Source organism: Podarcis muralis, chromosome 12 (assembly GCF_964188315.1).
Source record: "Podarcis muralis chromosome 12, rPodMur119.hap1.1, whole genome shotgun sequence".
NCBI lineage: Eukaryota > Metazoa > Chordata > Lepidosauria > Squamata > Lacertidae > Podarcis > Podarcis muralis.
In genome coordinates, this window is record NC_135666.1 from 14,558,861 (window position 1) to 14,583,735 (window position 24,875).

General features: G+C 42.4%; 1 protein-coding gene across 2 annotated transcripts in view; it reads right to left on the reverse strand.

Annotated features, from left to right (window-relative positions):
- The window catches only part of PTPRN2 (protein tyrosine phosphatase receptor type N2), a 647,226-nt gene that overhangs the window by 457,299 nt on the left and 165,052 nt on the right, over positions 1 to 24,875 (reverse strand). For both annotated transcript variants that reach the window (XM_028749792.2, XM_028749791.2), the window contains exons 4-6: positions 16,354 to 16,471; positions 14,418 to 14,580; positions 4,245 to 4,698 (exon numbers count right to left, since the gene is read on the reverse strand). In XM_028749792.2, the coding sequence (XP_028605625.2) occupies positions 4,245 to 4,698; positions 14,418 to 14,580; positions 16,354 to 16,471 (735 nt within the window). The remainder of the gene's footprint in view (positions 1 to 4,244; positions 4,699 to 14,417; positions 14,581 to 16,353; positions 16,472 to 24,875) is intronic.

Below are 24,875 nucleotides of genomic sequence, written 5' to 3' on the forward strand. Positions count from 1 at the left end.
ATTATTATTATTACTATTATTACTACTACCACTACCAGGTGCTCCCTCCAATGAGAAGCTACCACAATGGCACAGAGATTATGTCCTGAGGACCAGAGATCCCAGTTTGAGATCCTTAGATATTTACATAGCCTATTTTAACCTCCTATAGCGTACAATTGAACAGGTCAATTATGAGCTCAGTATAAAGCACCATGTAAGTTTAATATTGCTGTCTGGTGGGCTTTCCCCTCCCTCCCTGCAAATTGGGTTGAATCCAGCGAAAACCTAGACTGCTGAATAAAAAAAACCCTGTTGATAAAACCTTTCCATTTCAGTTTCATTTGTTTTCAACTCATTTTCTTTTCTTTCATTCTATCATGTCTTATCTCCCTAGTTCCCTTCCCTAGGTTTCACAGTCTATAGGAAAGCACAGTCGTAATCTCAAGCAAAATGAAAATAAGGGGGAAAGAAATTCAACAGGAGAAAATGAATGGCCAGCAGCCCCACTCCAGAGTCCACTGAAAGACATTTGGCAGATCTTTCTGGTTCATTAAATAAAGCAAAGATAGAGAAATGGTCTGCATTCTGTGAAGTGTGTTGTTTCTCACACTGGGCAGTCACCAGGATGCTAGGAATACCTCCTGAAGATAAGCTTCTTGTTAGAGGAGACTGACATCTTAAGGAAAACTAAGCCGAAAATATGAAGCATTGCTACTGCCCGACAACCACTGAAGATAGAAGCCAGGAGCAATCACAGGCACAATTTGAAAAATATGGCATGAGCATATTGGAAGATTCATTAGAAAATGTTTGACTGTTGGCAACAAGCTAAGAAAACGCTTGATTTGTGAACAGATATTAAAGAGAAAGAAACTATTTGGAGGGTGGGAATGCCTTTCTTCAATGGTCAACATTGTCCCTAAACATGTTGCTCTGCAATGTTATGCCTGCGGAAGCCAAACTGTTAAAATCCAATGCATTTTGCAGCATATTGTTCCCTGTACTTTTTAAGTATTTCTTCTCTGCAGATTCCTGCTAAGAAAGGTGAAATAGGGCAGTGCATGATAATGAAATCAGCATGGACCTAGTTTGCTCTAGCAGCAGTCCTATTCCAGATACGTGCAAGGCCACCTGGACTTGCATTTACATTAAAAATTGTTTTTTGAAACCTATTATCAGACAGCTGCCTCACCATGAACCCTGTCACTTTGAGCATGTACACACTGGGCTCTCTTCTGTCTAAATAGCAACACTTCAATAGTGTAAGGGATTTGGGAGCAAAAGGAAAACACGAAGGAGAAGACGGTGAGAAACAATATGTAAAAAACACAGTATGCATAATGCTTCAGGCTTCTACGAAGGAAGGATCCTGGCCAATGGTCAGCAATGATGGGAGCTGTCATCCAAAACATCTAGAGAGAACCAGGTTGGCAAAGGTTGCTCTACACACCAACATTACCTACCCTCCATTAATAGAAAACTCTACCTAACCCTGCATATACCTCCCCAGGAGGGCTGTCAATGATCACACCATATTTTTCGCTCTATAGGACACACCTGACCATAAGACGCACCTAGTTTTTAGAGGAGGAAAACAAGAAAAGCCAGTAAGAGCTGCAGACACGATCACTTGGCGCGGCTCTTTAAAGATAGAGCAGCTCTTGCTGGCTTTTCCGGGAGATGGGAGAAGGGACTGATGGGCTGCCCTCCATCCCTTCTCCCACCTCCCTGAAAAGCCAGAGAAAGTTGCGCAGCTATCGCTGAAGCCAGCACAGCAATTGGGAGAGCTGTGCAGCGCCTCTTGTACTACCTTCCCAGAGAAGCAGGATGAGGGACGGAAGGGGCTCCGTAAGGGCTCACTTCCGTCCCTCCTCCCGCTTTGCTGGGAAGGTAGCACAACAAGAGGCGCTGTGCAGCTCCGCCTCTTGCTGTGCTGGCTTCAGAGATAGCTGCATAGCCTGCACTCACTCCATAAGATGCCCACACATTTCCCCTTACTTTTTAGGAGGAAAAAAGTGTGTCTTATGGAGCGAAAAATACGGTACCTATTGTGATGTTGCAGACTCTGCCAAATTAAATTCAGACTATGAGGATTGCAAGAGCAAAGGCACTGCTACCCACAAACACGTGGTCCCAATTCCAAGGCCCCCACCCCACCCTTAGCATAGTGGGGTCCCTGCTTTCACCTCCCAGGGCTCCCATTGGCCGTTGTCACACAACAAACCTTTTGTTTTGCCCACCCAGCAGCAAATGATGAGTGCCTGCAGCACTCCTACCACCAGCTGCTTCACATCACAACTTGCAGCCACAGCTGCTGAGCTGCGCATGAGCACTGGCCTGTTGCAGCTGAGGAGCAGGAGGAGGAAGCAGCCACTTGGGCAGCTGCACATAGTCCTCCCCGCTCTGCTTATTGTTGCTGTGTCTTCATCGTGCCTGTCTGCAACTCTTCACATGCAGAGGACATAACAAAGCAACAGGGAGGCGAGCCAGCTCCCCATAGGAGTTAACGCAAGAGAAATAAGAACACAAAAGAGCCTGCTGGATCAGGCCAATGGCCCATCTAGACTAACATCTTGTTCTCACAGTGGCCAACCAGATGCCTTTAGGAATCCCCCCCACTGTGGTTTCCAGCAACTGGTATTCAGAAGCATTACTGGTTCTGGCCATGGGGGGGCAAGAGAATAGGCATCATGGCTAGCAGCCATTGCCAGCCTTACCCTCCCTGAATTTGTCCAGCCGTCTTTTAAAACCATCCAAGTTGGGGGCCATCATAGCCTCCTAATGAGACCGGGTACCATTGTTTAACTATGTGCTGCCCGAAGAGTTGGTTGCACTTCTGCAGCTCCTGCTCAATCTCTCCAGCATCATCAACAAACCCTGTTTATCAAGGTTGGAAAACTGTGCCTGTTTTGCTGTAGTGTAACAGGAGTGGAATGTAGCAGTCAAATGATGGAGAGGGCAGCAGGGGGTGCCTGCTTTCCTGGATTTGTGTGTGTGTGCATTGCTCTCTCTAGAGGGACGTGGGTGGCGCTGTGGGTTAAACCACAGAGCCTAGGACTAGCCAATCAGAAGGTCGGCGGTTCGAATCCCCGTGACGGGGTGAGCTCCCGTTGCTCGGTCCCTGCTCCTGCCAACCTAGCACTTTGAAAGCACGTCAAAGTGCAAGTAGATAAATAGGTACCGCTTCAGCGGGAAGGTGAATGATGTTTCCGTGCGCTGCTCTGGTTCACCAGAAGCGGCTTAGTCATGCTGGCCACATGACCCGGAAGCTGTATGCCGGCTCCCTTGGCCAATAAAGCGATATGAGCGCCGCAACCCCATGGTCTGGACCTAATGGTCAGGGGTCCTTTTACCTTTACCTATTGCTGTCTAGTCTACTGAATGCCCCATTACATTTTTATCTTGGGTCTCCAAGTCTGGAACTTTAAGCACTACACCATGTGGAGTAGTGGGGGTAGGAGGCAGCCCCCCCCCCTTTTTGCTTGCAATATACTGAATAGGTGGTGGTGGTGGCATATTCTACAGGTACTTCCTTAATGACAAAAGTGGGGCTACTCCCCAAATGAAGCTGCAAAAGGGAAATTAAGCCAGATCTTGTGATGAGGATACTCAAAATTCATACTGCATACTTCACAGTTATAAAGTATTAATGTTACACTTAAATAGGGGGAATGTAAGCCTAGGTCCTAAAATTACCTAGATGCACTGCTGCTCAAAAGCTTGCAAGTATCTTAGTAACTTCAGACTATTCTTCCTTTGACTACAACAATGTATTTCAATTTTATTTTATTTTATTTTTTTACTTTCAGGTAATTTCTCATTGACTTCTCTGCACGACCCTCACAGAACTTGTGTGCATTGCAGCGGATTATGGGGAGTGATTTATTGCTTATAAAAGGTGCACTGTTCAGGCCTGAGCAGTCTGAACTGAATCACATGCTTCCCCTCCCCTGCAGCTGTGCATTGCATGGGACAATCAATGGTAGAGAGAGGACATGCCAAGACTGACCTTCTCATTGACAAATCCCTTGATAAACTTCTAAGGAATCCCGGTAGATGAAATTACTGGTCTAGAACAGGCATAGGCAAACTCGGCCCTCCAGATGTTTTGGGACTACAACTCCCATCATCCCTGACCACTAGTCCTGTTAACTAGGGATGATCGGAGCTGAAGTCCCAAAACATCTGGAGGGCCTAGTTTGAGGAAGCCTGGTCTAGAACAATAGGTGAGCACTCATACGAAGATGAAATGGATTCCTTACCATCTACTGGAGTTAGAGGGGCCTTCGTATCGCTCTGGACAGAACCAGGCACCAGTCCAGATCCAGGCCTCCTTATGAACGGTGGCCTCATCTCAATATCTCCTGGTTTCTCTTTCAACATTGTTCCATCAAGATGGTCAGCCTTAGGAAGCTTGAGCCGATTGGTATAGGGAGGAGACACTTTAGTCCTACTAACAGGAGAACTCCCGTCAAGATTTTTTGCCGCAACTTTCTGAGAGATATATGCATTTAATGCCGCCAACAGAGCTTTTCTGTCAAATCCGTCATCTGGCTTTAGTGGGAATTTATCTCTCTGTGGTTGGCTGAAGGTTCTCACTGGGATGTTCTCGGTATATTTTGAATGGGCTGCTGCTGAATGGGTTAAAGCAGGAGCTTTTCCTTTGGAGTTCTGCACCATGTAGTTGATGATGGTGTCAGGTGGGACGTTATCAACCTAGAAGGAAAGGGAAAGTTGTATTAGAATCGGTCTTATGCTAACCCCTTCTAATTAGCCAACATGGGAACTCCATAAGAATACATAATGGTGTGTTTCCTGCTTTAACTTCATGTTTAAGCAGGGTGGGAGGTAGCCCACATTCCCTATGCAAATCAGGGCTGGATTCTGGATTCTGAATCATGTATCAGTTATGATGCACATTTACAGAGGTCTGTTTATTTTGTGCTGGCGCAAAGGGACACTTTGTTTATCTGTTTCTCCCTTATATAAGTTGCTATGATAGCATGGAAACCCTAGCATTGGAGGACCAATAATTTATCAACCCATGCTTCGGTTTCTGAGGTACACAGGGCATTTTCTGTATACCTCAAAACTGATATTTCTATTCACAGGAGCAGGATACTTGCCTTTAAAATATAATGAAACATGATTCTTAGATCTTTTATAAAGAGACAGGCTGTGCGCAAATGCACGTTTACATGGTATGCCTTAAACTCCCACTGCTGGATTGGGAAGCTGATGATTATTTTTTCCATTTATTTAACCAAAAACTACTTGGTTGTAATAAAACCCTTAAACAGTTTACAAGAAATATTAAAATTATCATTTAAAACAGTTCGAAACAATTAAGTATTTAAAAAATAATTTTTATTAACAATAACAAAGATAATATCTCATCAATGCCCACACGTCCTGATAAGCTTGCCTAAACAAAAATGATTTCAGCAGGTGCCAAGAAGAGAGCCTCCTTGATGTAAATAGATAGGGAGTTCCAAAAATACAGGTGCTGCTGCACTAAAAGATCCATTTCTCACAACTGCAGGGTATTATCCAGCACCTGTAGCAGTACCAGTTCTGCAGATCGGAGCATTCAAGTGGGCAAACACGGGATAGGGAGATCCAACAAGTACACACAACATTTAGTTGGCCAGTCGAAGCTGTTTCTGGGGTGTGGACACTGTCACATGCTGCCAGGGACTGGACAGAGGAGGAATGGTGGAGATCTCCTCCTCCCCAGCCTGAACCTTGCAGAGAAGAGGAAGACAGTATAGATTTACAACAGTGCTTTGCGGGAGGTCACAGCTCAGAGGCAGACGAGGGGCAAAGTTGGGAGATAATGGGAGACCCGTCATCACTAGAAAGCATTCCAGACCCCCCCTTCCTCCAGAACCCGACGAGCATTGGAAGTAAGAGAGCAAAGAGCTCGAAGACAAATGGCCCTAAGCAGCCACCATAAGGTGGGTGGGGCTGTTGACGACTGAGGAGAGAAAGGGGTGTGCCTGGAGATTACTCAGAGCAACGCCATTACTCCAAGAGGCTGCAATAAAAGACATTGGTAAGAACTTGTCTATTCCTGGCAGTGTACCATGGGGGGGGGATCGGATTCCCTGATGCCTGACACATGCTGGCAGCTTCTAGGAGACTTCACCCCCAGAGGTGCACTCCATTGTCTCTTGAGACAGATGGATGCCAACAATAAGACAACACTAGTTACAATCCACCTTGCAATTGAGAAATGCTGAATTTTGATGAGTTCCCCCCACCCCCCAAAAAAAAACCCCAGCTTCAATTTAATAAGCCTTATGGAGACATCTGTGCCCCCTTCCCTGCCCACTGGTATGGAGAGACAGCAGATGACTTAGAAAGACACCCGACCTTCATGTGTTTGATCCGACCTACTGATGTGTACAATGACGTGCAAATGCAATTTGAAACACAGTGGGCGGAAATGACCTTGCTGCATTTTAAGCCGATAATGTGTACACAGCCACACTTGCAGAGGAATCGAGTGCCCGTGGGATGCCACGAAAGTGAACAGGAGGAAGACTGGTCCTCAGCTCAGTTGCACAGCTCAGTTATGCAGTGCAATGCTTCCTGATGAAATCTAAAAGCACCCATACCGACTCGGAATCCTAATATCAGCGACATTTGTTCCCCTGCGCCAGTGCTAGGAACCTTATGCCAAAGAATATTTCTACTGCCTTATTATACTGAGCAAGTTGCTGGGGAATTGGCATTCATGCAAAGCATCCTGTGAGCTATTATTATGATAATGATAAACCATAAATGGCTTAAGATAATAACCTATTCTTCTCAAGCCCTTTAAGATTCATAACTCCTTTATCTGTATCCACAATTGTTGTTCAACAATTGGATGTTACTGTACGACCATAAAATAAGGGAGAAATAAACTGAATTGCAAGGTGCTACTTATGCTGTACATTGAATTTGAGCAAAGTGATGTGGAAATCGCAAAGACAAAGAGGCATTCAAATGTTGCTGTTTTTTTACAAATGCAAAATAGTTCTTGAAGTCTAAAGAGCAGAGGTCGCCCAAGGAGCAACACAGAGAGTTGCACATACACAACTAAAGCTTTCCCTCCCAGGCCCATGAAACTCCATGCTCCCCCACCTAGGCTCCTGAAAGTCAGAGACCCTCTATAATGCCTGGCTGTGGGGAAAGGAAAATCACTGTCCTCTCTACCTGTAAGCAGTCTTTGGACGTCAACACTGTACTCTGAAAACACAACCAAATTCAAACAGCCAACAAAAGTAATGAAGACCCTTTCCTTTATACAAACCTTACGAGACAGTTTGCAAAAAGTTTGACCCGGATAATCAAAGGTGGCTTTTTTTAAAAAAAACACACACAGCTACTCGAAAAGTGCCTGAACACTCAAATATTGAAGAGGATTTGCGATTTCCCTGAGTCTCCTGTAAACAAACAAGCCCATCAAGAAGAAGAACACAGATGCTTCAAGCAGCCTTATACAAATTGGGTACAAGTGTCAATCGCAGGCTAAGCTGGTATCAGGAGAGGACCAGCAGTCTCTCAGCAGCTTGACAGGTCACAACACTGGCAGACTGGGATGCTCTTTGAAAATTCCTAATTAAAAATATGGCATCAACAGCAGTAAGCCTATTTTGAAAGCACCCTCATTTCTGACAACAAATGTAAAGTCAAAGAGAGAGAAAAAGACTAGAGCCACATACAGCCTGAAGTTCCAGTATTAACGTTAAAGCCATCTTTGACCGTGATTCACTATGGATGTAGACCTGCATTGCCCTGTTCTTTGGCATCTTTGTGCTGAAAGGTCTCTGTACTTTCCATTGGAAAACAAGAGAGGAAAGTTAATTCTATGTTATACTGGAAGTGCCGGGATGGATTGCACTGGATTGTATCCCTTGACGAAAGTTTGCCAGGTCTGATTTTAGTAAAGAACCTTTAGACCAGGAGATAAAATCCAACGCAGTCCTTCTTGGTACTTCTCGCCCTTGTTTCATAGCAAGCTTCTACAATCGTCAGGTGGGGGAGAAATTCCTAGCAATAAATGGAATGCAATAGGTCAGGATATGTATGCACAACAGAAAGGTTGTTGTTGTTGTTTAGTTGTGTCCGACTCTTCATGACCCCATGGACCAGAGCACGTCAGGCACTCCTGTTTTCCACTGCCTCCCGCAGTTTGGTCAAACTCATGCTGGTAGCTTCGAGAACACTATCCAACCATCTCGTCCTCTGTCATCCCCTTCTCCTTGTGCCCTCCATCTTTCCCAACATCACGGTCTTTTCCAGGAAGTCTTCTCTTCTCATGAGGTGGCCAAAGTATTGGAGCCTCAGCTTCAGGATCTGTCCTTCCAGTGAGCACTCAGGGCTGATTTCCTTAAGAATGGATAGGTTTGATCTTCTTGCAGTCCATGGGACTCTCAAGAGTCTCCTCCAGCACCATAATTCAAAAGCATCAATTCTTCGGCAATCAGCCTTCTTTATGGTCCAGCTCTCAGTACAAACTGAAAACCCAGTTAAGACTTAGCACAGGTAAATAATGTAGTGGCAGAATTATGTGATCTTAGAAAAGAGCAATCCCAAGTCACACAACTACTATATTAAATAGCACCAGGATAATTTATTCTATTTTCTGTGAAGAGGAGCATGAGGGAAACCCACTGCATGGAACTTAGCTCTTCCTAATGTATGTTTTTAATCAAAGAATTAAGATCGTTTGTGCTACCGCCATTTTATCTGGTCTTTTTATTCTTGCCAAGTACCTCTGGACACTACTAACCTGCCTCATTTAAAAGTAAAATGAGTTTCACAGGGTAATCCCACAGCAGAATATCTTATTTATTTATTTTTGCAAATCTAATTGCTATTAATGACAGGGATTTGTAAATTCACTTTGCTGGCAAAATTAGCTGTATGGCACAGGAAATAGCTCGCAAGGGATAAGAGGGCAAAGAAAGAGAGAGCTGGAGGGGGTAGACTGGGAAAAGCAACAACATGAACATGCATCAAATGAGGTTTGATATTTGAGCCAGAGAGTAATTACATCTGACAACAGTTGGAAAAATGCGGAATAGGCTTTATCACATTGGTACTCCATATGTGACTTGTGACTGCAAGCTATACTTGCCTGTTAAATAGTCATGACTTTGCTCAAATACAATTGATTTCAATGGGAACTAAGTGTGCCTAAATGGGTAGCTACCCTGGGGCTGCTTAGCTAGGTGGAGCCACCATCTAATCCAAATATCTTCTGGCTCTTGCCACTAAGGGGGTAAGATGGGAGCGCAATCTCTCCTCCTCCTCCTCCTCCTCCTCCTTCCTCCTGTACCAGCTCCAGGCTGGCACAGCAGAAGGGCCTGAACAAGCCCCCTCAACAACAAATGGCCCAGCTTAGGATCCAGGAGATCCTTGGCTCTCCTTGCTCTGCCCCTGAAAAATCCCATTTTGGAACCCTGTGCTTGCTACAGTGGGAATGCCACTGTCAATAGCTCCATAGCAGTTTCTGCAACAGTGGAACCACCTGCTAGCGGAGTCTGGTGAAGGGACACCTCTGCCATATGCCATCGCCCACTCCTTGAGCAATTAGGGAGTTAAGATTGCTCCAGACCAGGCATGGGCAAACTCAGCCCTCCAGATGTTTTGGGACTACAACTCCCATCATCCCTAGCTAACAGGACCAGCGGTCAGGGATGATGGGAATCATAGTCCCAAAACATCTGGAGGGCCGAGTTTGCTCATGCCTGCTCCAGACCATTGGTTCTTCTTAAAATAATGGCAAGCTTTGCTAGTGCATGACAAATCAGCCATTCTGAAACTAAGTCGATCTGGACGGGGTCAATGCCAAACGGTAGGCTGTCCAAGAATCCCATGCATGTCGCCTTGAGTTCCATGATGGAATAAAAAGTGATGTGTGAATATAAAATAAAAGATGCATTGCTCAGGTGAAGGAACTACTGTTTTATCAGATTTTGTCACGGTCTTAAGATTTTTTAAAACTATTTGTTAACTTTGAGTCATCCCTGTCTTTGCAGAGGATGAGCTTTAAAAATTTTTATTCTAAAGAACAGTTCACTTGACCCGTCGTGGATGGTGCAGGTGACCTAGATAATACAGGATGAACAATAAAAAAGAAAATAAATTACTTTGAAACATGTACATTAACTTAAAGTCAGGTTGACTATGACACACTGCTCACTACGATTTACTTAAGTAACTGACCCTTCAGAAAGAAATGTCACAGAAGTGCACATTATTTCATCCTTTGAAGACTCTTAAAATATTAGACTAGCCACATCTAAGTGAGGAGAAATAGTTTTTCAGCAGCCGTCAAACAAAATTATGGTGCACTAGATAAAAACTGTTATTAACAATAGCTGAACTATTTGAAGGCTCCACAGACCACTCAAGATAACACAATCCCACCAAAAGTAACAATGATTACAAGGATAAGAATTCCTTGACACCGGAGGCTTCTCAGCGAAGGGGCATGCAAGCTCCAAGTCCAGCGTTCTCTGAGAATCCTTGGACAAGATGACATGGAAATCTGCTAGACATACCTTTACTTCAGGTTAAGAACTGGACATGAGAGAATATCAATTGCATTCCTGCATGTGTCTTTATTTTACTGAACAGCTGCCACGATGGCAAGAACTATACCTCGTACAGTTCATGACATGTTCTCCATATCCATAGATACACAGGAAAAAAATCCTGATTGCGTGAACTGGCCTAAACTAAATTTTAATTAAGATGATCTTCTATTCTCTCTAATTATTTCATGCAAGCTTCAGGGAACGCTGTAACATTAAACAACCAGCAGTCATATTGAGTGATGGCAAGAGGGAGATCATTAATATATCATGAAACCACCAGTGGCTTGGCAGAGAAGATGGATCGTCGTAGTTAAGGATCTTACGTAACCTTTTCCTGTCTGAGATACGCTGAAGCTTTGAAATAGTTTCAACATCTACTTCAGAGGAAACCTGCATGAGGAAGGTTGTTAATTAAAACCCTCTAGTTAAAAGTGCCACGCTGCATAAAGATGATCAAGCAAAAAAATTGGTCCAAAGACTCTCTTCAGATCAAAACTGGTAATAGTTTTGCCTGTGAAGCCTGACTGTGCAGTTGCCACTTGAATGGACAGACTGGAGGCTGAATAAACAGCCACTCTGCTGTAAAGTGCATCTTCTGCAAACTGCCTGTTCTATCATGTGTGTTATGGGAAGGAAACCTGGACAAACAAAAGCAGCTGGCTTTCTATGGAGTTTAGTATCTCAAGCTTCATTCTCGACTGGAAAGCCAAAATGCCCCCCAAAGTGTTAAGTTGTGGGTGAACATATCAGACGACACAGCGATTCTTCAAACAGCTCTTGTTTATTCACAGGCCAGAACAGAACTGAACTGAAGGGTTCAGCCAGCCTGCTTATATAGAGCTCCACTAGAACGCAACAGTAACCATTTTCTGTAACTATCCAATCACTGAACGTCACTTTCAATTCCTTATTTGCATATGTGGACCTGAGTGAAAACTATCTACAATATCCCCCTGCTGGCCCAGGGTGAGAACTTCAGTACATAACACCCCTCCCCACCGAGATAAGGCGTTAGTTACAATTGTAATGGTTTCCTTATATACAGCACTACATGTAATGGTTCAATTAGGCACAAAAGCATATCGGTTACATTTCACCTACTTCCATTAGACTGACAGTATTTGCATATGTGGACCTGAGTGAAAACTATCTACAGTATCCCCCTGCTGGCCCAGGGTGAGAACTTCAGTACATAACAAAAAGCTTCCCCTGCTACTTTTATAACATCCTAGAATCTCTGCACCACTCAAGCTTCTCTGAATATCAAGGGCCATAAGTTACGCACTGAACTCTTACTCATTGCTGGCTCCTTCCTGGCCATACATACATATTTTTACTGCAAAATATATTTACCAAGTGAAATGTGCACAGTACCAAACTCTAGAGAGACATTTTATATAGGACTTACATAATCACTAGAGCAATGTTTCTCCATCACGGGCAGGGAGGGGTGTATGCAGTTCTCGGGTCTGTGTGTGTCAGCTTCCAAAAAATATGTACAATATATATATGTGTGTGTATATATATATGTGTGTGTGTGTGTGTGTGTGTGTGTGTTAGAATATTAAAATATAAAAGTATGATGTGTTATGTTGGGAACACGAGAAACGTATATGATCTTCATGTCATCACAGGTGCACAGAAGTTCAGCATTATAATATGAGGGGCATTGCGTACCATATGTGCAGCAGTTCATCAAACACAGTGAAGTTAATCAATTGCTTATTTATTTGGGCTGTTCATTTCCAGTAATTCTGAGAACGTCAAACATCACATGTTACTGCTATTACATATCAAATAGTGCTCAGTTTAAGGCAGAGGATTTTTAGTGTGCAGTTGGATGCAAAATTTTCATTTGGGGGAAGACACTGTGCATTTAGTGGGGGGGAATTGGAAGAAAACTGGACACACTAGGGGTTTGTCTTTATTAACCACTTAAATGACAATGTCAGGCACTATGTAAGCAAATTAGATGAACTCAGCTGCCATTATGAAACTGCCCAAACCATATTAAAACACTTTGTTCCTTTTGGCCAAAACCTCCTTCATCTTTGGGCAAGTAACACTTGGTTACATCCTTCTAAACACCCTTAAAATACTCCTGGTTTTGCTCCTTAGGTCTCTCTCACTATTTAGCCACAACCATTGCCTAGACAAAAGAACTGGTCTTTTGGCAAGCTTGCTCTCATACTTTTTACCACAACAGATATAGGAACCCAAAAACTGGAAGGGGCTCAGGGCATCATGGAAACTGACCTTCCCCAAAACCCACAACATGAATGCTCATTGCTCACTGTAGCATCAACCACTGAAATGTAGGTGTGAACAAACCACCACAGGTTAAACACTATAGATGATGAAAAGAAAAGAAAAAAGCATACGCTAGCCAATTTTTATTTTTATTTTACTTATCTGCAAGGTTATGAAAAATGGCACCCCACTGCCATCAAAATTCCTTTCAGTAGAAAGTTGGAAAAGAACTTTTTGTCCAGCCATACCTATTAAGCAAATGATTATAATCCATGTCAGAGGGTGGGTTATGTTCAGTTCATTTTTCTGGGGAGGAAAGGGGGAGCTGCATAATTGCAAATTTCAGCCATTTATCACCTCTCAAGACCCTACTACTAATTTAGCCAGGTGGTATCCTCTAAAAATGTAAAGTAAGCTATTATAGTTGAACACCATCTAGAGAACTGCTGTTTGTTAATTAGGTGGCACTTTTAATCAGTGCCCTAAGCTAATACTTACCATACTTAGGCTTCGAAACACTTAACAAAATGTTATCACCGCTCCTCTACATACAGGGTAGCTGCTAAACAGTCATACACCAGAGGTGTAGAAGTTAGGTCAGGTAAGTAGGTCAGGGTCTTCTCCTAGATGCCTGGGTGATTTACAGTAGATCAACAAAGGTTTCTGGCTCCTAATTGTTTAGCAACAACAAGGTGACTTTTCCTACCTAACTGAGGCTGCTGAAATGAAGAAAGCTAAAAGGGATGGACTTTTATGTGAAATGATTGTGAGCTCAGTTCAGTTCTGGTCTAGAAAACAAATTTCCAGACTCAGAATGTGCTCAGAGGCACCCTGTGTCAGGAATGTGCCCCCCTCCCCAGAGCACAGGATACGAGTCAGACTCAAAAATTGAGCTAAGTGAATGAGGGACTGACTCTGCAAATGATAGCTGGGTGACAGAGTCAAGAAAGGGCAGCTCAACCCCCTTCCCGGGGAAGACTCTGTTAGCTCTCAAGAAGAGGAAGAGTTGGAAGGCAGCCAGAGCATTGCTAGGCAATCAGCAGATAAGCAGAGGTCTGAGACTGTGTCAAGTGGAAGTGGAGAGGGCGGAGGCCAGCCTCTCAGTCTCCGTTCTAGGAGATTGAATAAGATCAGAGGGCAATGGAAGGGCAAGAGGGGAAAGGCAGGAGTTTGGCGTCCTTCCTACTGTGGGAGGGGCGAAGATTCAGATTGACCAACTATCATCAATGCGAGCAGGCGAGAAGCCGTGCTCTGGATGTGGTTTTCTATAAATAAACATACATAAAACTGCCGGAGAGTGCTTACTACTTATCGGGGCTTGCTTGCCTGCCAGAGATCATTACAGCCTGTTCTTTAATTATAACCAGCAGTGGTCAGTCTGATGGAGCAGAGCAATAATAGAAGGAGAATCAGTGCCCCTGTTTTGCATTAACCATTGGCCAGAAAACTAATGACTGCTGTGAGATTGCATACACCCCCGGGCTAGCCTCCTAGGGAGAATATCACAAAAATGGCAAAATCTAACAGCAAAGAAAAAGAAAAAGAAATGTTTGAAGGAAGGACAGGAGGAAACAACAACAACCACCTTACCTTAAGAGGAGCTTTGTTGCCTCTTATCTTTGAATATAAATTTGGAATTGCAGACTGGGAGAGAATGTCCAAATAGGCAAGGTATTGCTGAGGAGACTTGGCAAAGTTCACATCCTTTTCCAGACCTAAATTCCTGTTGCTTTCAGCTTTCTGCTTTGCGGACCTGCAAGTTGAAATAAAGTTAAACAACCTTACTCACATTATAAAACGTGCAGTGTACTCAGAAATTAACCAACACCTTTGAATATTAAGTATATAGTCCCCAGCAGCATATAACTAATACTTTTGAGAGGTGAAATACACTAGAATATTTTGAAATATCAATGTTTCAGTAAAAAGACACAAGCTCAATAACAAGCACCATTCAGAAATGGTGACAGAAAACTCTTTGATCCAAGAGAGATATCCATGAACTGAAAGGAGAGTGTGATTTTCACAGATTCCTTTTTACTCCTGCAATCTGTTGCACCGCCCTCCATGCTTTTTCAAGGGGTCCCCAACCCTTTTGAGCAGATCTGGGAGGGGCACAGGGGCAGCCGAAGGAAAGTGGAATCAACAAAAACTCCCTCTCTGCCTGTTTGCTAGCAGAAGCTTCCACTGGATCAAAGGGCTGTGGAAGAACAAAACAAGCCCGTTGTTTTTATTTTTACTTAGTATGGTATGGATGCCTGGGATGGAGGGATGGTTAACACTGTCCTTCAAAGATTAAAAACGAAGTCCCTCAACTATCTGGAGCATTCCAAAATTCCTGGTGGGAATTTGGCCTGGCCGCCAAATTCTGCACCAGTTGAAGTTTCCAAACCATCTTCAGAGGCAACCCCACATATAATGCATTGCAGTAATCTAACCTAGAGGTTACCAGATCATAGATGACAGATAAAGTGAAAATGTGTACATTTATCCTGATCAAGTGTCACTTCAATTCAATCTTCTGTTGATCCCAATACGATTACATTTCTTTTGCTCCATGATTGACAGGTTTCCCTTTATCAGCAGCTAACTGAACAAGAGGGTCTTGACTTTCCAGGAAGGATTAAGAACAGGTTGAGCTAGAAGTGTTTCCATCACTTTTAATAGTAAGGCTTTGGGCCAAGTATAGGTTCTCTTTGGTCATAATAACCATTAACTTACCTTGTACAATGAAGGAAATGGGGGGTGGGGAATAAAAGGTCTTGCCTGTTTATAGATGCTGCCAAATAAAATCATATTTTGAAGGAATGTCATATGACTGTGATGTCATATGACTGTGATGTCATAAGCTTAATAAATAACCCTGAATAGGAGGTGAAATCAGAAGGAACAACATCACAGTCACCTGACTATTACAGGTCAGTTTCTCTGAGATAGCAATAAACATACTGTATTTTTCCGTGTATAAGACTATATTTTTTCCTAAATTTTTGAAGTTTAAAATAAGAGGTCGTCTTATACATGGATAGTACATAGTGCATTTTCTTAATTTTGGGTTAAAAAAAATAGGGGTCGTCTTATACACGGGGGTGTCTTATAGATGCAAAAATACGGTAACTTTCTTGAACCAGTTGATTACATATAGCATGAAGCTTCTTTCTAGACCTGAGCAATCACTAACTGAGCAGCTACTAGATCTACAATTATCTGTTTACATATAAGATCTGCCCTACCTTTATCAATAACAGACAAAATACATAGTGAAGGATCCAGGATCACGTTTTCACCTGTAAGTGTACAGATTTCTGTATTCACTTGTTTCCAAAATTCATGAACTTTGGTGCAACTCCACCACATGTGCCAATAAGATCTGTGCTCCCCATTGCCCCACCAGTACAAGGGAGATCCTGAACTTGTAATGTGAGCCAAACGTACCAGTTTTTTAAATAAATAAATAAATAAGATTTTCATCTCCCATAATCGAGAACATAAAACATTCTGATACATAAAATGCCTGGGTATTTACCTCTGTGCATCAGGCTCTTCTGATGAGAAAGCCTCAGGGTGCCAATCATGAATCTTATGGAGATATGAGACTTCACGGGCAATAACATGCTGTGTATAATCATCTTGCCAGGTAAAACCTGGAAAACAGTTGTGCAAAAATACAGTTTTAGAAACTCTGCACTTTGACAGAGCAAAAACAAAACAAAACGGGACATCTCAATCTTGTGTTACAAAAGCAATTATAATGAACAGAAATTTCAACTCCTGCAAGATTTTTAACAAACTTTCTACTTGTTACAGCTGCAGATTTCCTTCCCCTGCAAAAATCACTGTGGTAATGAGACCTTTCTCGTGAAATACTGAAGCCTTTTAAAATGCTTTCTTCTAAGAAGACGGTGGGTGTTGCGATGAGATTTAAAAGGGAGATTACTTAGAATTTTAGTGTTTCTTAGTCACTATGGACCTATAAACAAGCTTTACTGTATAAACAGTATTTACTGCTTTGTTGCAAAGAAGAGGTGTTTGACAATAAGTGAGTCAAAAATACAAGTCATGCCAAGTTTCAAAACTAAATTGTAGCATATAATGGAAAGTGGCTTTTCAAGGAGGACTACTATCTCACCAATCTCACAATATATTTTCCATAAACCTTTTCTGTGACCTGCTCAGGAAAACGTAGGCACACCCAGGTATGATTAACACTGATCCAGTGGTAACTATTCTAATGGACAGTGGAATATTATATATGAAGACCAATTCATGTTTTATTTACACTCAACTGTTGCAAGAGACCTTTAAACAAGGGCAAGGTGTCACTGTAAAAGCAAATTCCATGCAATTATGCATTAATTACATGCACTACTGATCACACAATAATTATACAACTCCAAGAATAATTGTTAGATTTGTAAATGTTATGATTAACACTTTTAATTTATGTAGGCTTACCACCTGGAGTTATATGTAATTATTCAGTATCTGAGCCCGGTTCTGGCCGGGGAGGGCGGGGTACAAATAAATTACCGTATTTTTCGCTCTATAAGACGCACCAGACCATAAGACGCACCTAGTTTTTGGAGGAGGAAAACAAGAAAATAAATATTCTGAATCTCAGAAGCCAAAACAACAAGAGGGATCACTGCACAGCAAAAGCAGCGATCCCTCTTGCTGTTCTGGATTCTGGAATAGCTGTGCAGCCTGCATTCGCTCCATAAGACGCACATATATTTTCCCTTACTTTTTAGGAGGGAAAAAGTGAGTCTTATAGAGCAAAAAATACGGTATTATCATCATCATCAACGTATCGCATCCTGGCAATTATTGACATTCAGCTTCCCCAACCTAAGTCCACCTACTGAAATACTATCCACTAATACAGATATTGTTGAGTTGAGAACACATCTATGATAACAATTATTACTGTATTAAAACTCCCACCAATCACTTTTAATTGAACTTCAGGTGCATCTCAAATCACTTGGGAATGCATCCTATTCATTGGAACATGTTTCCAGTTGATCAAAAGACAATTCTACATGTGCTAGACCAGGGGTCAGCAACCTTTTTTAGCCGTGGGCCAGTCCACCGTCCCTCAGACCATGTCGTGGGCTGGAATATATATATATATATATATATATATATATATATATATATATATATGGGGGGGGGATGAACAAATTCCTTTGCCCCGCAAATAACCCAGAGATGCATTTTAAATAAAAGCACACATTCTACTCATGTAAAAACACGCTGATTCCTGGACCGTCTGCGGGCTGGAGTGAGAAGGCAATTGGGCCGCATCTGGCCCACGGGCCTTAGGTTGCCTACCCCTGTGCTAGACCATAACATGGCAATTTCATAGCGTAAGGCACATGTGCAGAAATTCAGGTAATAAACAAGCACTAAAATCAATGGAGGTCTATTTCAGGGGCATAAGTTTGTTCTAAAACCATAATGAATGCATCCAAATTCATTCAACATCAAAATAATAATAATAATAATAATAATAATAATAATAATAATACCCCACCCATCTGGCTGGGTTTTCCCAACCACTCTGGGCAGCTTACAGCACATAAATAATTGTAAAACATTAGACATTAAAAATTTCCCGATATAGGGATGCCTTCAGATGTCTTCTAAAAGCAAGATAGTTGTTTGTTTCCTTGACATCTGATGTCAGGGTATTCCATGTTCATATTCAAAATGAATATGAAAAATAAATTTTCATTTCCAAATTAGTTTTACATTGGAATCATTGCCTCAGATTTTGGGTCTGTGAGTCTTTGTCCAATGGCAAATCTGATATTCTGGAGAAAGGAGGTGGTAGAATTCCTGAGATTTCAATGCCACGAGATGGAAAACACCAAATGTACAAGCAGGAGAAGGGTAGCAAAAGACAGGCTGGGTCTCCATTAAAATAAAAAGGAAGAAGAAAAAGAAAGATAAAATGAAAATGAGTACAATTAAAATAAAGGAAAATTAATGTGATTATGTTTTAAAACATAAACTGAAATGAATGTGGTTTTTAAAGGAAGCAAATTGAAAAATCAGACACCCTTAATTTATTTTCTAGAAAATGTGTTTCAGATTAAAGTGTTAATCCATAACTCCTTTTAAAATGCTGTGTTTGGGGATAAGTCACTGGGAGCATATTGGAACGGCTTTTGGAGCTACAGTATCTTTAACATTGTATCTCCAGGATTAATATTTAATATTTGAAAATGCTATACTATTTTTTCTTCAGGTTCTTTTTTATCCTGCTCTTCCTTTGAAGAGGTGAGTTTTGTGCATATTTGTTAACATTTTAACAGTTCTAAGAGGTAGGTTAGGCAGGGAGACAGTGCCTCATCCATAGCTTTCTGGTTAAAACAAAGATCTGGTGCAGACCTTCCTAACAATCCATCACTATGCCAGACTGGCTGGCCTCTTGCATTAAGCTGCTCACCCCAATCCAAAACATCTACAGGAGTCAAAAATCTACATAAAAGTATTTCAAGATCAGGCTTGGGAAAGCAGCTTTTTAAAAGTGCACATCTGTATTGCAGCTGTCGGTTCAGGAAAAAACCAGAATATATTTTTGCTTCTGCAAGTCTTTCCAGCTGGATGAAAAGCTGTTCATGTCAAAACTTTTGGACTGGTTTAAAAACTATTTTTAGCTGCTTTTATGATAACGTTTGCAATTCGCCTCGAAACAGGTGCAAAAGGTGATTCATAAATTAACAAGTGATAATAATTTTAATTGCCACACATCAGGTTATTACTTTTAAAATGATTACTTTTATGCTGATTTATAAACTTGCTTCTAAGCGCACTGGTTCTTTATAGCCTACTATTCAACACCTTACATGGGAAAAGTTTCACTGAAAATATAACTAGTATTGCCTAAAACAATCAACTGCATCCTTTCACTGTTTCATTTTGGAAAGGGGGGGAAATCTCACCCACACGGTCTGCAATAAAACAGCTCACACAACAGCACTAATACCAAGCTGACAATTGCAATCAAAATTAAGACTGAGCAACAGCAAATGACGCTACTAGGCAATTTCCTGTCCCTTTTGTCTATGCTGCCACACCTACTGGATTGCTCCTGGCCCACAACTCAATTATAACAATTTAACACCGATGGCTGAGCAGGATCACAGTCGTTCCGTTGTACACATATTATTTCCATGTCACTAATGTGGAACTGTATGGTGGGACACACAACTACCAATTATCTATCCCTGCTGGAGCTCTGCCTACACTGTACATATTTCCAACTGGGAATTCCCACAGATGGGCAATGCAGAACCGCATTCTTCCATTGAGGGATCTAGTTAAGACAATGGAGCCGACAAGTTATCGCTTGAAGCCAACAAAAATATACGGTAAACTGAAATGCTGCATGATTTAAGTAGCGATGCTTGGGGAAGGAAGACAAGTTTGAGAAAGAGAATGGATTTTGTAAAATTGTTTTTGAGAAGCGCGTGCATGCTTGTGCGTGCGTGCGTGCGCGCGCACACACACACACACACACAGAAATCAAGTATGAATTCTGCACGCACCTTGGCATGCCCAGCAACTACGCATAATTTCTCTCCCTCTCCCTCCAAATCCAAGCCTGAAGCAAACATGGAAAGAGAAAATTGTATTACTGTAGTCCAACATTTCTCCCTGTACAGTGGTACCTCTGTTTACGAAGGCTTCTGGTTATGAACGCTTCAGGTTACGAACGCCGCTAACCCGGAAGTAGCTTCTCCTGGTTGCGAACTTTGCCCCAAGTAAAACTAACCCTAGTTGTTCCAGAACTGAAATTGGGCGAAGGAAGCAGGAGCAGCCTACCATTAGGCAAAGTGAGTCAGCTGCTTCAGGCAGCAGATACTGGGGAGTGGGCAAGGATAGAGGTGCTGAATAACAACTTTGTATTCTACACAGCCTGGCCTGCACTCCCCAGGATTGCATGCTGCCCCCCAGGTACAGTGGAAGATACTCTCCAATTAACTGGGTTGAGGTAAGATTCAACTACCAATTGAGTTAAGATCCAGAAATAGAAATTTGAGGCGGAGCACACGATCTGGTTTGCCTCAGATAGCAAGACGTATTGGGCCAGCCCTGGAGGGGCTTTGTTTACTCCTCTCTGGTAGGTCTGCTGCTGCAATGTGATGAGCCATAGAGGAAGTATCAGTCTCCAGCCTATAGCATTAGTCTTGTATTTGCACTTTTATATGAAGAGGTCCTGATTAGTGACTTGCAAAGACAATGGAACCTGATAGACTTACCAAGTTCCTAAAAGAGTTTACCATTCGAGAACCTTACCCATAAAAAGCAAAATTCCGCACAAAATTATTGCTGCTATTATTATTTCATTTATATACTGCTCATATGCCAAAATAGCTCCGAAGCGGTTTACAACTATAAAATCAATGCATAATTAAAATACACACAGTAACAAATCCATTGGGGCATTACAATAATTAAGCAGTTCACTTATTTCAAACATGTATGAAATAAGTGGGGTTACAAATAAAATAGCATGAATAAAATGGAAAACTAACTGCTGTGTGCATTGTTTGAGCCCATGTATCCCATAACCCAAAATTCACCGTAAAAAATGAACACAATTGTGTATTGCCATTTACCAGTGCACTGCTGTGTCTTCCACTTCTGTAACAAAATATTACACGTTCCTTTTTACTACATGGCTCCCTTTTTCAAGCTGTGCCCTAAGATTAGTTTCAGCATACAGAACGATGATATGTTCCATTTTCTCTAAGTTTTTTTCCCTATGCCCTCCTTCTTTAGCCTACTATTTTATTTCAGTGAGGAAACTCTTCAATGTGATTCTTGGATATTTGCAGCCCCTGTGTCATGTGTGCTGCAAATTGCTAATGCCTCTGTTAGCTGTCAGAATGTCTGCAGAATTGTATGTGATTGGCTTTCTTCTCTTGTTTTCACAACTAACAGGTCAACATATAGCTGTGACTTTCCGCAGGCTGCCTTCCCAGATTCCCTAGAGAAGGAGCATTCGCTCTCCTTCCCATTCCCCATTTTCAGAGCTTAAGAACAACAAATCAAATGAGGTTCACATGTTTTAATAGACGACATGCTCAAAAAAGAAAAAGAAAAAGAAAGCATCTCTTTTCTCTGTTAGATATTTATCTATGCACCAAAGATAAGGCCTTTCTTGTGGCTGATTTTAGCACCTACCAAAACAAACTAAATTCTCATTGTTTCTAATATTTCCCAGCAGCAATACTTTCATTTTAACCCTCAACACAAGCTGAGGGCTACAATAATAATTATGGGGGAGCTCCCCATCCTCCATCATAGAGGGCAACCGCTCAGATAAACAGGAATGCTATTTACACAGGATTACATGGGGAAAGGATTAGCATGCAGGACACAAAGTCAATCTTGATAACAAGATGTTTTGAATAACCAAGCTGCAGATAATAGGGAATTCTACCGTCTACTGTTAATAGTTCCTTCCAGTTTCCATCAGGCTGCTTTATTCAAGCTCTCCTGTCACTTCGGCATAATATCTGCCAGCTTTATGCGATACGTAATAGAGAAGGCTTCTGCGCAATTTGTCGGCAGTCTTGAGTTACCACTCAGCATAAAATTATCCTAATTCGAAATACTGACCTTTGCATAGCATGTCTTTGCATTCATTTGGGAAAGCGAGGGGAAAGTGTGTGCCCTGCTTGAGCCCACTTATTTCGTTGATGGGTGAGCAGCCTTGTGCTCACCCTGAAAAAAGAAAAAAGCATTTGCACCCTTTGAATAGTAAAATGGAACATGTGTAATATGTGTATTGATGGGGGCTCTGCAGGAGTCTCTCCAAGTCTTTGATGTAACGCCTGAAAGCCAAAATGCCAACCTCAGGACGTGCCAGAGTTGTAGACAGCAGCAGTCAGAGGAGTCAGCAAGCAGGGAGCCCAATTTATGCTCAGGAATGAGAGCTAGGAAGTGTGCATTATTGCTCAGGCAAACAGAAAACCTCCTTCGATAACCCAGTGGCCAGTGGGGCTAATCTAGTCTTGGAGCATCTTCACTGCCTAGGACGCTGTTCCAAGCCACAGTTCTGGAGGCTCCTTACATGGCCATTGGCACACACAGCTGAGGAGTCCTGGTTTTCCTGCCTGTCTTACAGTTTGCTACTCTGTCCCAGCTCCTGAGCCCAAAATATTTCCGAGGGTGTGAGACAGGGCAAAAGCCAACACAGGGATCCAGCAAAGACCGGTGAGCTGCCCATTTAGCTGGAAATGACTTGCAGAATATAATTTCCTTCCAGGGAATGGGTCATACGGCTTGGGTCCTGCCTGTGATTCCCCAGCAGAAAATATGTTGTGTGCAATTTCCAGCTGCACAGGCAACCTAGCAGTTCTGTTAGAACCCTTCACCAGCTGCTACCTCTTCCCCAAGGTAAGTGGGAGTAGCAGCTGGCAGAGGACTGGGGTGGGACGCAGATTCAAAGCAGGAATCTCTGAAGGAGGGCTGTGCCCACCTCAGTTCAGCTCACAGTTGGATGCTTGCATTAGGCACAATGCACATTGCTTTTTTTTATTTCGGAAGAATTCCTGGTGCCTTGTGCCAATCATGTGGCCTTGTTTAATGCCATTTCCCCCCCGTTTTCTTTAAATTCTGTGCAACTGATTATATGGCAAGTAAGGCACAACCTGTCCCTTTTGGCCTGCTCTGAAAATGTTGATTTATTGAGTTATACTAACACTTTGTCAAGAGGGTTCTCCATCTGGTCCCTAGGTAGACACTTAATTTCTGGCTTCTATATTGGTTTTCATTCAACTATCTCCTGCGTTTTCCATTGAGTTTCATTAATAAAATGGAACAGTCTGTAGGTGTTTGAATGGGTTCTTTATCATTTTCATCTAACAGCACCAGCAGCCTGAAGATTATTTCAGGAAGTTAACTCCCCACTGCACACCGTCAGCTGTGCATCAAGCTGACCTGAGCTGTGGCACAAATTGTGGCATATGGGAGATGTAGTCCAGATTGGGGAATGCTGTGCAAAGTGTTCCTATATCACTAAAAACAAATGGGAAATAAGCGTTCTTAAATCTCTATGTGGGACAAGAAGCTACAGTTAGAACTGGATATGGAACAACTGACTGGTTCAAAATTGGGAAAGGAGTACGACAAGGCTGTATATTGCATCCCTGCTTATTTAACTTATATGCAGAATTCATCATGCGAAAGGCTGGGCTGGATGAATCCCAAGCCGGAATTAAGATTGCCGGAAGAAATATCAACAACCTCAGATATGCCGATGACACAACCTTAATGGCAGAAAGTGAGGAGGAATTACAGAACCTTTTAATGAGGGTGAAAGAAAAGAGTGCAAAATATGGTCTGAAGCTCAACAGCAAAAAACAAACAAAGATCATGGACACTGGGCCCATCATCTCCTGGCAAATAGAAGGGGAAGAAATGGAGGCAGTGAGAGATTTTACTTTCTTGGGCTCCATGATCACTGCAGATGGTGACAGCAGTCACTAAATTAAAAGACGCCTGCTTCTTGGGAGAAAAGCAATGACAAACCTAGACAGCATATTAAAAAGCAGAGACATCACCTTGCCAACAAAGGTCCGTATAGTTAAAGCTATGGTTTTCCCAGTAGTGATGTATGGAAGTGAGAGTTGGACCATAAAGAAGGCTGATCGCCAAAGAATTGATGCTTTTGAATTATGGTGCTGGAGGAGACTCTTGGGAGTCCCATGGACTGCAAGAAGTTCAAACCTCTCCATTCTTAAGAAAATCAGCCCTGAGTGCTCACTGGAAGGACAGATTCTGAAGCTGAGGCTCCAATACTTTGGCCACCTCATGAGAAGAGAAGACTCCCTGGAAAAGACCCTGATGTTGGGAAAGATGGAGGGCACAAGGGGAAGGGGACGACAGAGGACGAGATGGTTGGACAGTGTTCTCGAAGCTACCAGCATGAGTTTGACCAAACTGCGGGAGGCAGTGGAAGACAGGAGTGCCTGGCGTGCTCTGGTGCATGGGGTCACGAAGAGTCAGACACGACTAAACGACCAAACA